Source organism: Cavia porcellus, unplaced genomic scaffold (genome assembly GCF_034190915.1).
Source record: "Cavia porcellus strain 051 isolate PalLab524CR breed Dunkin Hartley unplaced genomic scaffold, mCavPor4.1 scaffold_12, whole genome shotgun sequence".
NCBI classification, from domain to species: domain Eukaryota; kingdom Metazoa; phylum Chordata; class Mammalia; order Rodentia; family Caviidae; genus Cavia; species Cavia porcellus.
In genome coordinates this window covers 17,804,619-17,821,734 of record NW_026947495.1, presented here as the reverse complement: position 1 = coordinate 17,821,734, position 17,116 = coordinate 17,804,619, and the positions used below count along the sequence as shown (strand labels likewise).

Here is a 17,116-nt window from a genome sequence, read left to right as displayed (position 1 = left end):
TCATTGATCGTGTACAGGAAGGTTACTGATTTTTGAGTGTTGACTTTGTATCCAGCTATACTACTGAATTTGGTTATTAAATCTACAAGTTTCTTTGTGGAGCATTTGAGGTCTGCTCGGTAGAGTATTTTGTCTTCTGCAAATAATAATAATTTAACGTCTCTGTTTCCTACCCTTATTCCTTTTATTTCTTTCTCTTGTATAATTGTTCTGGCTAATATATCTAGAATTGTATTAAATGAAAGTGGTGCTAGTGGACATCCTTGTCTTGTTCCTGATTTTAGAGTGAAAGCTTTCTGTTTCTAACCATTTAGTATATACACAAAGTATTTTATCAGTATTCATTAAATCTTGCTGGTTAATGGTCTTCTGTGTCTTTGCTGATTCTCTATCAATTATTAAGAAATACAGTGTTAGTTTCAGGTTGTTATTATAGATTTGTTTATTTCCCTTTTCTGCTGCATCAGTTTATGCTTCATGCACTTTGAAGTGCTGCTGCTTGGTTTCTTAGGGGATAGAATATACTGGAGTCATGCTGGGTAATCTAGTTTGCCAACATTTGTGTTCTGATTGTCACATTTATATATATATATATATATATATATATATATATATATATATGAAGTAATTATTGATATATCAAGGCTTAAATCTGTCATCTTATTGTATAATTCTGTTTTTCTTTCTATCACTTATTTCTCTTTTCTTACCTTCCAATGGATTGTTCAAACATTTTTTAAAATTTCACTGGAATTTATCTAAGCATTTTTGACTATATTACTTCAGTTTTCTCAAGGGTCCCTGTGTGTGTGTCGGTGTTATAATATATGCATAGAATATATCTCAATCTGATGGTACTGACTCTTTACCACTCAGGTCATATGTAGAAATCTTACCTCCATTTATATTTTATTTACCTTCTCCACTTAAAAAATACAATTATATCAAATATTTCCTTTGTACACATGGTACTTTATATCAGATGGTATTATAAATTTTCCACTATCCAATATAGTCTTATAAATTCATAGAAAGAAGGATGTGTCAATATACATCCTTTGTTATCTGCTCTATTGCTTTCTTTCTCTTTTGAAATTCTAGGCCTTCTATTATAAATTCTTATTTGGGAAATTTCTTTAGTCATTCTGTAAAGTCACACCTGTAGGCAATAATTTCTCTTCATTTTTCGCCATATGGATATATGTCTTTCTTTCCCATTCATCTCTTATAATATTTTAATAGGTAACAGAACTCTTAGGTGACAATTCTTTTCTTTCAGCACACAACATATATTGTGCCACTTGAGTCTAGTATCCATAGTTTCGGATGAGAAATGGGCTGAAATCCACATCACTATCCTTTTATAGGTAATGTGTCTGCTCTCTAGATGCTTCCAACAAGTTTTAGTTTCCTTGAAATTTACTTTTCTCTGTCTTTATATTTGCCATATTTTTTGGTTATGATGTTTGGGGGGGTTATTGTGTATCAGACTTTTAGATTTGCAGTTCTGTGAATTTCATAAAATTTGGGAAATTTTTAGTCATTATTTCTTTGAATAATTTTTTGCCCCACATTCTTTCTGAGTCTCCCATTATATGAATGCTGGGTGTTTTATTATCAGTATGGAGGTCTCTGAGGCTCTGTTCATGAATTTTTCTGTTGGTTCTGTCTGTTTTTAGGTTGGATAATTTCAGTGTTTCTCACATTCAGTTTGCTGTTTCTTCTATTAATTTATCACATTATTCAGCTCAATGAATGAGTATTTAAGGGCACTTTTTGGTTTTGGTTTTTGGTGTTTGTTAGTTCCATAGTTTCTATTTGGTTCTTACATATATATTCTATTTTTATGAGGTTTTAAAATTTTTGTTTCTAGAGTATTGTAATTGCTCATTAAAGCATTTTTGTTGTGACTTTAAAAAATTCTTCTTGACTAATTCCAATATCTATATCATCTTATTGCTGGTATCTCTTCTTATAGGAGTTATTATTGGTATGAGTAGTGATTTTTTATAACATTCTGTATGTTTGGTATGGATCTAGTTTAAGAGAATGAGGTAGTGTTTCAAAGTACTGTCTGGGCCCTTCTGGCGTATATTGTTCATCAGGTGGTGCTGGTACCATCTAGTACTGCTGGCAAAAGCAAAAGGCACTTCCTCGGGGTACCCAGGGCTGCTTGATAGAGGGTGTAGTAGCTCAGGTTTTCAGGGCAGATGTGAGTATCTGCTCACTAAGTAACCCTATGCTGCATGCAAGGTTGAGAGCCTCCTGCCCATGTGCAATACTTACCAGGGCCCTTCTGCCTCTGTGGGATGGAAGGCTGAAACAACCAGAGTTGGTATGCAGTCTTTTTCTTCATTTGAATTTTTTATGGAATTGAAACATCATTCTTATTTCCCTCTGGAGCTGTAACTTCATTGTAAGTCAGACAATAGAGCTATCAAATTTCTGAAAACCGTTTCCCTAAAATCTCTGTCCAGACTCCACAGTGTACTCCAGGGACACAATTCTGGTCTATCAGAGACTTTTTTCATTCTCCTAGCAAGCACCCCTTCCTAACTGGCCAAATCCAACACAGAATAGACATTTCCTTTATGGTTTCTTCCACCATCAAAGAGATGAAATGATCAGTGCAGAGGGTGAAGACCATCAGATGCTCCACTTTGTACAAAGTGAATTAGATATACCTACAAATACCAAGCCCCCAGTTCCAAAAATAACTGTCTGTGTGACAGCAAATAGTTGTGAATTATAAAAGCATTCTAGGCCTGATTGGGTATTCATACATTACTCTCATAATACTACCTTATCTCTTCTTCCAAATTTTATCTTTACCAAAATGCCTCCCATCACACTCCTGCCATCTGGTTTTAGAATATCTGCATTTTCCATGATTGCTGCCACGTCCACCTTAACCTCTAGAATACTTTGTTTGGCAGCACAGTTTACCTTTTCATTTACACCACATGTTACGCAGCTTTACTGCTGTCTATGAAAGTATATCTTGTGTTCAATATGAGGCTTCCCTTGAGTGTCCCCCATCCTCTCTATGATGGTTGTATGACTCCCCCCAAGACTGAGATGCATTCCTAATGTCCTCCCAACACTTCTAAACTGGCTACATTCAGCTCTGCGCATGTTCAACACCCAAACCTCTGCACCTATTCATTCAATCATCACCTTCTAGCACATCCTGTGTGCCAGACTCCATGCTGATGCCAAAAGGCAGCTCAAGGAGCTCCAGTCCTTTTTAGGAGAATGACACATCAAAACAATGCAGAGTGATCAGTGAAACAGTAGAGGGGAACAGAAGGAGCTTTTCACAATCCAGGGGAGCCAGTGGTGCTATGTAGGAGCAGAAGAGACTAGACTGGACTCCTGAAGGATGAGCAAGAATTAGTCACAGGAAAAGGAGAAGGAAGGGCCATGGATGCAGAAGATACCCCTAGTTACCAAGGTGTAAGCCGGTGTTGTCGGGGTCTATGTGATGTGCCACAGAGAGGCAGCACAGCATGGAAGGGCTTCATGTGCCCAGTGAGGAGTTGTTTTGTGAAGACAGTGAGCAGCCAAGGAAGACTTGGCACACTGTGTGCTAAGGTACTCAGTCTGAGTGCTATGGAAACCTGAGCATTGGGAATGCAACAGAGGACGGGGACACTTTGTACTAGACTCGATATCACCAAGTTTCACTAACTTGAGAAACTAATCAAGCAATTGACCAACAAAGCCAGTCTTCTTGGCATAGCCAAAGATATCCTGAGCCCATCGTGCATCAGGGTAATGTTTAGGAAAGGATCTGTTCTGCAGGGAGGAATATCAGCAGGGTAACCCAATTCCACAGGTGCTAGAGAAAAGTCCTGAACTTCATACATGTCTGTCAGAATAGTCACCTGAAAACATAGCTTCACCTATCGCAAAGGAAAAGTAGGGCTCATCTCCCACACCCTAAGACTTTCCCACTCGTGATCTCCTTGCCTTTCAGAGATATTCTCAGATTCACTTCAATTGGAATTTTCCCAAGGATAGCAGTTGGTGTAGGCTAGTGGGATGAGCTCAGAACTCAGAGTTAGAGATCTGGGGTCACCTGTATATGATATCTCATTAACTTCCTTGAGCCTCAATTTTGCATAGTAGGGAATTCCCACACCCCCTTGCAAGGCAGCTACGAGGGTCCAAGATGATGATGGTAAATACCAGCATGGAGTGGAGTGGATGTACAGTTATTATGAGCGGTGGGAACTGCAAGACCTTGTGCAGGCTGGGTCCCTCCCCTTGATCTCTGAAGTATAATAACAGACACAAGTCTGGAATCAGGAGCCCCTGAAAAGATTTATTACAGTTTCTTTTGTGATGCCCCAAATTGGGGAAAGTTTGTTAAAAGAGAAATATCTGCAGGAGCTACTGCTTTTGCCCGTCAGGACTATTAGACAGATGCTAAAAACAATCATTGAATGTCTTTCTTCATGGGAAACTAGAGGCATACCCATGAAAATCACTCATTTGTAAAGAGCAGTATATGTATTATATGTACTATTATATCATTTGTGTAAGATTAAAAGGAAAAATGTTTGTCCTATAGTTGGCTCTCTGTATCTGAGGACTTTATATCTGTGAATTCAATGAAGGATCAAAAATACTAACAAAAAGATTGACCTGAACATATACAGACTTTTTGTCACTATTTCCTAAACAATATTATAACAACTATTTCCACAGCATTTAGAGATGATTGAAAATTTATGGGGGGAGGTGTGTAGGTTCTATACACATACTCCATTTTTATAAGATATTTAAGCATCTCTGGAGTTTGATATCCTTGTGGGGCCTTAAAAACAATTCCCTGTCCACAGCAGAGAATAACTGGTCTGTGGGACTATGTAGCACACAGAATGAGAAGAGGAGCACACTCAAAATGCTGAGAAAGCTCACCTCGGCAATTTAGGACTTCAGGGAGTTACAGCGAGGTCATTAACCCTCATCATGCTATCTATATTGTTTAGTAGACTATATTAATCATGCTTTACTTTTATAATTTAAAATGTAAAGGAAAAGAAAGACATGAGCATGAATTCCAGATCTGCATTCTATAACCAAATTACTCAATTCTCTAAACTTTGCTGGTTGTTTATAAAATGAGAACACTCTTACCCCCACCAAGACATTGGAAATTCAAACACAAACTCAGGATTTCACTTCATAAACATTGTTGAGAACCCAGGTATGGGCCAAGGGTCATGCTGAGGCATCAATAGAAATAGCAATAGCAATAGCAAAGGAGGTCCACGTAATACTTCTCCCGCTGGCGACGTGTGGCACAATGGTTTGAGTGCTCTGTCACTTTGATGAGTGACCAGCATGGCACTTCTCACTTTGTAGCAAAAAGGAGGATGAGGGAAAGGACTGGGAACTGTGAGCTTTTGGTGTCTTTCCCATGTGACTTCTAAAGGAAACCACTGTTGACACTGATGTGGCCAGGCAGAACCTGGGTCCCTGCTTTGTGTTACCACCTTCCACTGGGCTTGTGTTTCAGATTTGAAGCCCAGGAAGAAAAATGGGATGAATGTCATCATGGTTATCATGATCATCTACTTGATTCTGCTCACAGCAGCTGCTGTGCTGCTGGAGTTCCAAGGTAAAGTAGTCTTGGTTCTGTGTGGTCCTGAACTGGACCCCTCTGATACAGGCACTCACGTTGAGTGGAAAGTACTGGAGAGTACAGATGCCCATCTGCTGAGATAGAATGCTCAGTCCCTGGGCCACCACAGTGATGGGAGAGTGAAAATTAGTCCTGCAGGGAGGGAGTGAGAATGCACAGTGGAACGTGAGTACCATGATTTCACATGAGATTCACCACAAGCATCTGTCATAAATAATTTCGAGTCACTGCATGGGAAAGAGCTTTGTCACTTGAACTGTTCATCTAAACATCATTTTACTTCCAAAATATTCTCAATCCAAATGCCAAAGTCATGAGTCATTTCCACCAACAAGTACTGATGTCACCCAAACATGTTATGCACACAATTGTCATAAACTCTTGTCAGGAACATGTGAAGATCACACCTGGATGTTTCTTGAGTATCTTTAGGTCAGACCAGCAGGCTGGTTGACACAAATTCATACCCAGTACATAGAAGGAAGTCTGACTGCATGAAGTTGGGAGATGGAGGGTAGATGTCATGGCTCAGCTTTAAGAAATGCTCCAGGGTTGTGTAATGAATGTGAAGGAAGATACATGCTCAAGTGTAGAATGAACCTGTGCTCATGCCAGGTTCTGACAGCATACGGAGCTTGTGTTTATGAATTTAGGGCCTGCAGAAGGCATATACCTGTTATGAAGGAATTTCAGGAATCAGCTCCAGTCAGGTCCCTAAAGTGATCTTGTGTGTGTGTTTGTGGGGCGGGGGTCCAGTTCAGCAACTGCAGGAGCGGCTCCAGATGCTGGAGATGTACAACTTCTCCAATGAAACGCTTGCTGCCAAGGAAACCTCACGCTCCTCCTTGCTGTGGTGGACACGCCCAATACATGCGGCTCAGAGCACATCAAAGCTGCAAGACCTACACGCCCAGCTCACAGAAGTCCAAGTCAGACAGGAGAGCCTGTGCCAACAGGTGGAGAACTTCACTCGAAATGCAGGTTTGGCCTCCTCCTCTCTGGGCTGGGACATCTCAGAGATGTTGGTTTTCATGAATCTCTTTCCTTGGCAAGAAGGGATTCCAGGATCCAGCCTGGTCTGTGACTGGGGACAAGGCAATGGGCGAGAGTCCTGTGAGATGGATATGAAATTAGGAGAGAGATGCTGCAGGACACAGACCAGAGGGAAGGCCACAGTTAGGTCCTTAGGAACAAGAGAGTCAAAAACCAGGAAACCAAAGGCCCTATCCAAAGAAAGAGTGGCCTCTCCCATGATGAGGCTGTAGCAACAAGTCCAAGGTCAGGTTTGGGTCACAAAGAGATGACCATCTAGCAAGGTAAGTACAGTGCAGAGCCTGGGTTAGTTCTAGGGACTGCTCCATAGAGATGGCTTACGATGGCCTGAAGGTGCACAGGGAGCAACTCAGGGTTCCAAACCAGCTCAGACAACCTGGGGACCTTGCTGGCATCAGGGACAAGGAGATATTACCAAGAAACATCAGGGCTTGAATGGTACAGTAGCCGATGGTCAGGAGGAAAAGGAGCCAACAGTAGAAATGCCAAGCCCCTGTCCCAGCACTCTGGGTCTTAGATAGCTGCACCCTTTCCTTCTTGGGCTGTCCTAGAACAGGAAACACTTTGCCCTCAGCAGTTTCTAGATGGCAACTCGACTGTCACACTGTAACATGGAATCCCAGCCTCAGCCTTGTTCTGCTCCAGTGTCCCCCCTGGGGCCTATGAGGGTGACCCCATGAGACACAAATCCAGGAGGACAAATCCCTCCAGAGGCTGTGGCCTCCCCAGAGAGCAAGACAAAGGCTCAGTCAGGCTGTGAGGAGAGCCTGCAGCTCTCCTGTGGGCAGGTGGCCTGCAGGTGGGGAGGAAACAACTGAGGGCTTCAAAGTAGTCCAGATGACATGGGGACCTTGTTGGTACCAGGGACAGGAGTAGGGGTGTTCTCCCTCCCTTGAAATGTGAAGGAGCTGTTTCAGCCAGCATAAGAAGGTGCTTGCTCAGCAGGTGCTTGCAGAAGCCCCTGTAGCTGGACCAGGTAAAGGCTGGCACAGGAAGGCAGCCCAGCCCTCTTCCCCACTCCTGTGGCTCTCAGGCACCTGCAGCTCCCCTGAAACAGGGGAGCTCCTTGGAACAAGAGCTCCTTGGAAAGGGCTTCCAACAGCTCTTTGGAAAGGGCTGCTTTCCAAGCCCTTTCTCCTGAACACACCCAGGAGCCTGAAGCCTGTCCTCCAAGCCGCTTTCTCTCTAATCTGGCTGAAGCCTCTGCTCCCCATATAGTGTAAGGGGGTAGATCCCGGGAAGGGAACCCCCACAGTTCAGCCTGATACCCTCTCTCCTTCCCTTGCAGAGTTGCACAGGATCAAAGGTGAACGAGGTGCCCCAGGTAGGTTCATTGTCCCCTCCCAACACCTTTGGGCTGCTTGGCCTGTATGATCTGGGAATACATCCAGTAGCCCTCATCTGATGGACTCCCTCAATTGCATCCCCTCTGCCCCTTGCCAGCATCTGGCCTCTGCCCTCTCCTTGCCTAAAACAGCTTCCCCTCTTACTCCCCCCATTCGAACCTATCTTCTCAGGCAAGTCCAAACCCATCCCCTCTGCCTGTTCCAGCTTCTAAGTCTCCTTTCCCATAAGCACTTTCCTCTGCCATGTAGGGCTTATCACCAGGGTGCTGTGCTCCTTCCCATAGGTCCTTGTCTTGTCTCCCTGCAGGGCACAATCCCATCTTTCTAGCCCTGCCCAAGATAGAACTTTTCTGGACCCTCAGCCTCCACTGGTATGGAAAGTAATGGTGACCACTGGGCTCACCTCGGGGCTGTTTTAAAACAGGGAGATGATGTGAAAAAGATGCCCGACAGTAGCCTGTGTTCTTTAGGATAAGCCTGCAGCTTATCTGCCCTCTTTCTCCTCCTCAGCTCACATATATGCTGTGCGGCACAAATGCACACACACATACCTCCCTCACAACCCTCTGCCACTCCAGCAGCTGAGTAGTTGAAATTTTACCCCGGGGATAAATATTCTTGATGTTCCTGGGACGGAGTCCTGGGTGCTGTTGACATTTTAGGCTGGCCCACCTCCCTCTGGTCAGGGAGAGCTGTGAGGCAGCCTCGGATGGAGAGGGAGGGTGAACTCGATGCTTGCAGACCTGAGCACAAGCCCTGGCTCTGCCCCTCACAAGATGGGTGACCCTGAGTAAGTCATTTAACATTTTGAGTGCTCCCCTGCAAGAAGGGGACAATGATCAGATGAGTGCAGGATAGAGCAGTTCCTACAAAAGGCCCAACCTGTGCTGGGCACAGAGTCAGTACTCTGTAGTGATGCTATGCTCGTTACTGGCTATTGCTGTTATTCTTCTAGTAGAAAGATGGAAAAGATTTTGAGCAGCCCCAATCTGATGAACACTGGCTCCTTTCCTGTAAGGAGCACTTTTCTGATGACTTCGGCCACTTTAGCTGATGGTGTCAGTGTTTCCTTCTCTCTGCCCAGTGGGGTTGATCTGATCTTGAAACTCTGCTCCATCACTCCACCACTAGGCTCAGAGCTCCAGGTCCAGATGGAGAGCCCACCCCACTCTGACCTCATTGCCTGCCTGTCTGTTTCTCTTGACACCAGGGCCTCCATGGATACCCAAATCAGGAGAAGCTCACATCCCTTGTATACAATGGTGTCATATTTGCAAATAACCTATGCACATCTTGCTGTATATCTTTAAGCATTTCAGATTACTTGTAATATCAAATATAATGTAAATGCTATGTAAATAGCTGATGTATTGTTTAGAAAATAATGACAAAGAACAAAATTTATGCAGGCATAGTATAGAGGCAAATTTTCTCCAAATATTATCAATCTGTTGTTGGTTAAATCTGAGAATGTAGAACTCAAAGATGTTGAGGGTCTACTGTACAGATTCTCTATCTCCCCACATCTCCCAGTCTCTCTGTCAGTCCATCTGTGACTTGTCTCCCTCTCCCTCTCCTTTCCCTCTCTCTCTCTCTGTCTTCTGGAGCCCAAAGAGCAGAGACAGGAAACAGCATTTCCAGGAGCTGGGCACTACTGCCTTCCCAGACTCACTCCAACCCCCAGCCATCAGTAGGTGTGGCCTGTACCCCCTCCCCCTGGCTTGCCTTGCCTTGCCTGGTCAGCACTTCCCAAAGGCTAGCTTTGTGATCAAATGCACTGGAGAAGCCTAGGAGGCGAGGGGCGGGGGTGTGGAGCACAGAAGTTCCTTGTTTCACACGGACCACAGCAGCTGCTGCCCGTTTGGCTCTCAGCCCAGGCTTCCTGGACACACTGGGGAAAATAGCACCTCAGCCAAGCTTCCGGGAGGGGATTGCAGAACTCACCTGTTCCTCTTTTCCTTCCCCTGTCCATCCTGTACTTCTTTCCTTTCTCCCAACAAGTGTTTATTGAAATCTCTGTAAGGACAAGCCACTGCCATAGGTACTGAGACAGAAAGTATACAAGACCTTGTCTTCTCTGACCTTCTCCTTGAAGAAGGAGCAAAGCATAGTGGGGCAAGGTGGTTTGAATGATGGGGCAGACCCTTGTGTGAGGAAGTTTAGAGGGGCCCTCACTCTCCAGGTCAGAAAAGGTTACTGAGAATTGCATCCCAGAGAGCCACCTGTGCGAAGATGCTGAGGCAGAGCAGGGAGCTTGGTGAGTCAGGAACACAGAAAAGGAAAGCCTGACACATGAAATTCTAGAGCCAGGGAGCAGAGGAGAGATCTGAGATGAGCATGGCCAGAGCACCCCAGATAGGGTGAGCTGGGTGAGGACCCCTAGCAGAGCACAAGGCACTTTTTCTTCATGCCCGACTGACTCTTTACACTAACTGCAGGCAGCTATTGGTGTATTCCCATTTCATAGTTGAGGAAACTGAAGCTCAGAGGTACACGGACTTCCTCAGATGATGCAAGCAGATTTGGAGGAGCTAAGTGGGACACCCAAGCCAAGCGCCAGGACCTTGGCCGAAAAGAGACAGTCTCCACTGCTGAGAGGGCAGTGGCAGTGGGGGCAAGATCCTAGGGGTTCACCCTGAGAAGCCCTAGGAGGGGCCTGAGCCCAACCTGGCAGGAAGTGGACACTTCTTTCCAGAAGTGCCAGGGGCCAGAAGCTTCTAACCTTGGTCTTCTGGAAGGAGGGTTGGTTCTTCAGGTCAGTTGTCCCCTGTGCCATGACACCTCTGAGGCGCTGATCTCTGCCTTTTGGATAAGGAGCCCAGAGAGCTCTCACTTGTGTCCCATGTCCCACTACTTCAAGTCCCCCAGAGAACCCTGGAAGGTCAGTGTATCACAGACAATAAGCCATTGCTGGGCCAAGTGCAGACCCTCAGTAGCTGGTAACTGTTAGATCCTGGATAGATTCTTTCGCCTGAGATATGCCAAAAAGGACTCCATGCTCAACAGAAGTTCTAGTCCTCGATTCTGGTTCCATCTTCTGGACCCCATGACACGCTACAGTGTTCTGGGTCTTCTGAACTGGAGTGCACTTTTGCTTCTAGTTGGAAAGCTCAGCACCAGCTCCTTCACCAAGCATCTTCCCCGGGCAAAGGCTCTGCCCTTGGGAGATTTGGAATCCCCCAACATCTCTCCTAACACATGGCCTCAGATAAGACACCAACCTTTCAGAATACCAGCCCCCTCCCTAGTGACTTGGGAATAAGCGGCCCTGTGCTGCCCACCTGGATTATTGTGAGACTCACATGAGCCCTGCCTGAAAAGCAGCCCCTGAAAATGGCAGAGAACTGTGTGAGTTTCAGAAAAAAACTATGAGTTTCAAAAAAAAAAGCTATGTTCCCCCATAGCTTGCCTTGAGAGTTTTACCTGAGAGATCTCCATGTGGTCATCTTGGGACAGCACATAGCAAGCACAGTAACCCCATTTTAGTGGCCAAGAAGCTGAGGCTCAGAAAAATGAAGTAACTTGCATAAGGCCTTCTTGATAAACGACAGTGCCAGTCCTTAAACCCAGACCTGTTTGACTCAGATTCTCTAAGAAGACATCTCTGCAAATACTTTGGTTTGTATTTGCCTTCTAGGCTATCAACACACCCCGCCAACCCTTCTTCTTCTTTTCTTCCTTCCGTGGTGGTAAGGATTAAACTTAGAGTCTCACACAACCTTGACAAACACTCTACCCCTGGGCCACATCCCCAGCCCTGGCCATGAGTGTCTTGAAGGAAGAATTTGTATCTTCATCTTCTGCTTTTCCCTCCTCACAGTTTAGCTTGCACATAATGCTCAGTGAGAGCTTGCTGGGTGAATTATTGAGTGAATAGCATTGTTCCCACCACTGTCCTCCATCTAGCTGGCTCTTTTGTGCTTCTGCTCCTCCTCCTCCTCCTGTCTTCCAGGTCCGAAGGGCGCCCAGGGACTTCCAGGCGAAAAGGGAGCCAAGGGGGCCATAGGACCGGCTGGAAGCCCAGGTATAGCCTCTGTCATCTTCCCTGTAATGGCTCTGTAACCCATCCTCTGCTTCGTGCAGGGCATGCTCAGAGTCCCCTTTTCCTTCCAGGTCTCCCTGGACTCCAAGGCCCACCAGGCAGCAAGGGAGATCCTGGTGAGTAGGAAGAAATTCACAACTGGTGTTCTCAGTATGGGGCCCTGGCTGTGGACATGGCCCCTGCTGTAGTATAAGCTCCTCAGGGTCTATGAAGCTGGTGGCTGCCCTGAGATTTGGGATGCCCTGAGAGGTAGGAGGAAGCAAACTGCACAGCAGAAGAGCAGGGCTGCAATCCTTAGGGGGCACTGACAGGTGGCGCCTGGCCTGGGAGAGCTGGAGGGCTGCAACACTACTGCCTGGTCCTCTGGGCTGGGCAGTTCAAACCAGAGAACATGGTGAAGAAAGTCAGGCTCCTCCACCCTGCTGGAACTTGAGAACTCAGCACACATGCCTCAGTGCCATTTCCTGTCACCTAAGTCTCTGTGCACTGGGGGTTCTGGGTAATGCAAATCCCATGATCTTTGCCAGGAAAGTATTAGGCCCTATTTTTTGGGCAGCAGCTTAGACCTGCTCAGGATCTTATCGATGACCCAGTCAGAGAGGCTACGGACTCAGCTGTCCTCCAGAGGACAGACCTAGACCAGAGCTGGCGACTGATACAGTCCGCTCTGCTCTTCACACCCACCCTTCAGCCCCAAATTCCCCTGGGCTGAGGCAGCAGCTCTGTAAAGATGCAAAGATGCTGTCTCGGTGAGAGCAGAGCCAGAGGATTTGTGAGGAAGGGGAAGTAAACAAGCCATGCACTCTAAGCCCGGGGCTGCCAAGGCAGAAAGGAAACAGCAGCAATCATAGAGAGGCAACTTGTTAGCCGGGAAATCTTCAAGGAGCTGACTTTTGGAAGAAATTTAATAAATGGGATCCCAAAATACCTATTGCTCTAAGTCTCTAGCAGGCATTTTTTCCCAGAGGTTTTAAGAAATAGGAAGGAAAGTTTATGGTTCAGTGAGGCGCATACACAACACCCTCACACTTCTCACACACACCCATGTGCTCACACGTATCTATACATGGTCATCTGCAACCACATATCTATACATATAATCACATTCTTACACTCTCAAATTTTCATGCATGTCTGTGTATTTGTGCATTTTTAGGCACATACTCAAATTCTCATGCTCAATCATAGTCATGCACACACTCATATACACTGTTGCACAACCCATGCACAGATGTTTTCATACTCAATCTTCGGAAGCTTGGAGGAGGGAAGACTTACTCTGAGGGCCTTTTCCTCTCTCATCTTTTGTCCTAGAAAACAAAGGACTTTTGCTAGGTTTCTGGAGCTCTCCAGATGGTATCCAGGGAAGCTGGCTTGAAAGGAAAAGCCAGAGCCCAAGGACTTAGTGATGTGCTTTGAGCAGGAATGGAGCCTGGAATTTAGCTCCTCTTCAGCAGGCTGACCATTGACTGGACAACATTTTGTTCAGCCCCAGTCCTGCATGGGACTCATATACTTAAAACAGACTGAAGAAGCAGCTTTAGCAGTACTATGGAGTGTGTGAACACAGAGTCCATCTTCCTTCATCTTGGGGCACTTCTTACTCCCCAAGGAAAAGCTAGTGAAACCTCCAACATGCCCCATGCTAGCCTAGGACCCTGGGCAATGTAGAAGGGAATCACCACCTCTCAGGTGCACTTTTGTCATGGTCTTTGGAGCACTAATGAGAACCTTGTTATGGCCAGCCCCATTTTACAGACAAGAAAATAGAGATGTGGAATACTTAAATGACATTTCTAAAGACATCCAACCTGCCAGGTAGCAGAGTTATGATTCCAGTCAACTCACTTTACTCTAAAAGTTTTTCTTCCATTGCTGTGTGGGTCTCTCTCAGGTGCTGCCCTGCCTTTGGGAGGGGCAGGGAAGAGTGCTCACCTGGGGCTTTGCCCTAGGGGTCTCTGCTCTATGTCCACCTCAGGGGGTCCAGAATGTCAGCTAACTGAAGAGCCCGGCCCATAGCAACTGAGTTCTTCCTTCCTTCTCCACAGGCCTCCAAGGACCGAAGGGCGCACCAGGGAAGCAAGGAGCTGCTGGTAACTCGGGCTTCCCCTCCTGGGGTCAGGGGTGCACTGTGTGAGGCCTAGGAGCAGCTGTCCTTGATGTCCTCTCTGCATAGCCCCAGCCCAGCCCCTGAGGGTAAACACAGCCCTCTTCTCAAGTCCTAGAGAACTCAGCAAGACCACCCAAGGCGTGAGCCAACATGTCCAACACTGGGTATGATTTCCGCTCCTCCTGGCGGTGGTGGGACTCCCTCACTGGTTCTTCTCATCACAGGTAAAACAGGACCTCAAGGGGAGAAAGGCAGCAAAGGCGATGGAGGTCTCATTGGCCCCAAAGGGGAAACTGGTGCCAAGGGAGATAAAGGGGACGTGGGCCACCCAGGTAAGGACTGTGTTGGGATGGCAGTGATCTCAGGGAGGTCAGAGGGAGTGGGGCCCCAAATTCTGTGACATTTCATTTGTTTAGTGCTATGGGCACCTCTGGACAATGAGTGTGACCTCTTCTTTCCAGGTGAACAAAGGACAAGGATGTAATGTGAGGACAGTGCCATTCTTGTGACTAGCAAAGAGCCCAGGCCATGCTAGGGGGTCAGAGAGGAAGGCCAGGGGCCCAAGGGGTGGAGTTAGGAGAAAGGCAGGCTGGCAGTAAGGGCAATGGATCTGCCTCTATGAGGAGTCCCCTCACTGATGGAGGATGACTTTAGGTTATAAGAAGCATCTCAGACCTTGACAGTCTCACATCGCAGCCAAAAACACTGCCCTAGGGCTCAGAACTTGACTGAGCACCTCCAGGCATCTCATCTGCCTCTTGGCTGCTAAACTGAGGAGGCTCTGGGTGCCATGAGAGAAGCTAGGCAGGCTTGGTTTCCATCCTGCTCTGCACCTGCTCACCTGGGTGAGTGGGCACCTTCTTCAACCCTCTGAGCTTCAGTCTCTTCACTTCAGACAAGAACTACAATTCAGTTAAAATACTAACAATCTATACATGCCTTGCAGAACAGTTATGAGGTTAGAGATTTTGTTTTCAAACTGTTGGCCACATGGTAAATGATAACCCTTATTAGTGGCAGTGATCCTTTCCTGACCAGTAGAAAGGAAAAGGACCTCAGTTCCAAAATGGGACAGACCTAGGATCTGATATTGCTCAAGAGTGACCTGGGAGGGCTGGGGATTTAGTTCAGTGGCATAAGCCCCTGCCTTGCAAGCAGGCGGTCCTGAGTTCGATCCCTGGTACCGATAAAAAGGAAAAAGACAAAAAAAAATTTTTTTTAAAAAAAGAGTGACCTTGGGCAAATGACTGAATGTCACTGAGTCTTGAGTTCCTCACTTACCAAAGGAAGACAATAACACTAACCTTTACTGAGGGTTAACTACATACAAGATGTCTGACAAAAATTTTTTACCTTATGAAAAACGAAAGGTTTTTGTCTTCAAGTATACAGCCCCTGGCAAGGACATACCAGCCACTCCTAAATATTTGGAAAGCACTCATGCGGGAGAAAACAAACTTGTTCTGGGTGGTACTAGCCAAAGAATGAGGACCAATGAATTCAAGTCGCAGGAGAACCACCTGTGCAGGCAGGGGAGCAAGAATGACTTAGAACTTGGGGTTGACCTGTGATGAACAGGCTGACTTGGGTCTTAATGCACAGTCCTTCCTAGTGGGACTGAGGGCCATTCTTGCAGCAGGCCAAAGGGTGGGCAGTAATTTCTGAGGGCCCTCTAAAGCTGGCACTGCACAGCTCTCTTTGGTAAAGGAGACTTGGCCTCTCTCAAGGTGACACCAGCATTACAGACTGAGTTTGATCTGTCCTATTTCCAATAGCGTCCACCCCCAACTGGAGCCCCGAGGTTGTGGAGGTGGCTGGCAAAGAGAAACACGGCTATTTCAGTTGTTAGAAAGCAGGGTTCCGTGTCATCTGTCCCCTCCTGAATCCCCTCTCCCAAGTTCATGACATCTTGCTTGTTCACCACCTCACCAAGCTGCTGCAGGTTCCTGGACTGTGTAAGCCCCCTGATATGGGCACCATGATGGAGATCCAGGGAATAGGCTGTTTTCCCATTCATCCTCCAGGACTGGAACATTCTGAAGTCAGAAGCATCTGTGCTTCCTGAGTTAGAGCCACAGTCTGGACCTTTTGCTGGACCTCTGGGATGCTATCCTGCTTTCCAAAGTTGTCCCTATAGTAGAGATCTGGAAATCATAGCAACACAAATGCAGGCTCAAACCACACAGAAAACACTGTGTGCAGCTTACTGACCAGTCGCTACAACTTGATAGTCCTGGTCCAGATCAAATAGGCCTTGTACCTCTTCCCAGATGGACACTCCAACAGGTCAAGAACTGTCTCCTTTGCTGTTTGCAACTTGACTATCATAAGAGACCTCAATTGTAGCCAAGTTCATTTTTACTTAATTTATTGGACAGACAAATGTGTGTATTTATAAAGTACAGCCTGAAACACTGGTTCTTACATACACTGTGTAATGATCTATTCCAGATATTTAGGCTCTCTGCCGTCTCATTTATCATTTCTTTGGGATGAGAATATTCGAAACCCTCTCTTCCAGCTATTCTGATTCATGTGAGTCATGGTAGTTCATTGCCCTACCATGTGATGGTAGGCCAGGATGCATTCCTCTCCTCTTATAGTATTTTGCATTGTGGAACCAAGCTCTTTATGCTTGCTTTGTTTCTTAGAAGGGAATGGTCATTCTTCAAGGCCAGCTCCCAAACTTTCCACTGACTTCACTCCAACCTCAGGCTCAGAGAGGTTGCCTCTCACCTCTTTGAAGCCTTGTATCCCAGTTTTTAATTAGCAGGCGAAAGAATGGCATTCTGCCTGAGTCACCAGTACTATCTTATCAAAATATTAGTATAAGACCAAGAATACCTTTTAACAAAATTCTATCCCAATGTATCTACTCAAGAACCTTAAAGGTTGCTTTGGGGTGAGACAGT

The 17,116-nt window shown here is 46.0% G+C and overlaps 1 protein-coding gene across 1 annotated transcript in view; it reads left to right on the top strand.

Annotated features, from left to right (window-relative positions):
* Positions 1 to 17,116, top strand: part of Marco (macrophage receptor with collagenous structure) — a 44,645-nt gene that overhangs the window by 13,928 nt on the left and 13,601 nt on the right. The window contains exons 2-8 of the mRNA XM_003478607.3: positions 5,528 to 5,629; positions 6,410 to 6,634; positions 7,995 to 8,030; positions 12,005 to 12,076; positions 12,166 to 12,210; positions 14,143 to 14,187; positions 14,429 to 14,536. Coding sequence (XP_003478655.1) covers positions 5,528 to 5,629; positions 6,410 to 6,634; positions 7,995 to 8,030; positions 12,005 to 12,076; positions 12,166 to 12,210; positions 14,143 to 14,187; positions 14,429 to 14,536 — 633 coding nt within the window. The remainder of the gene's footprint in view (positions 1 to 5,527; positions 5,630 to 6,409; positions 6,635 to 7,994; positions 8,031 to 12,004; positions 12,077 to 12,165; positions 12,211 to 14,142; positions 14,188 to 14,428; positions 14,537 to 17,116) is intronic.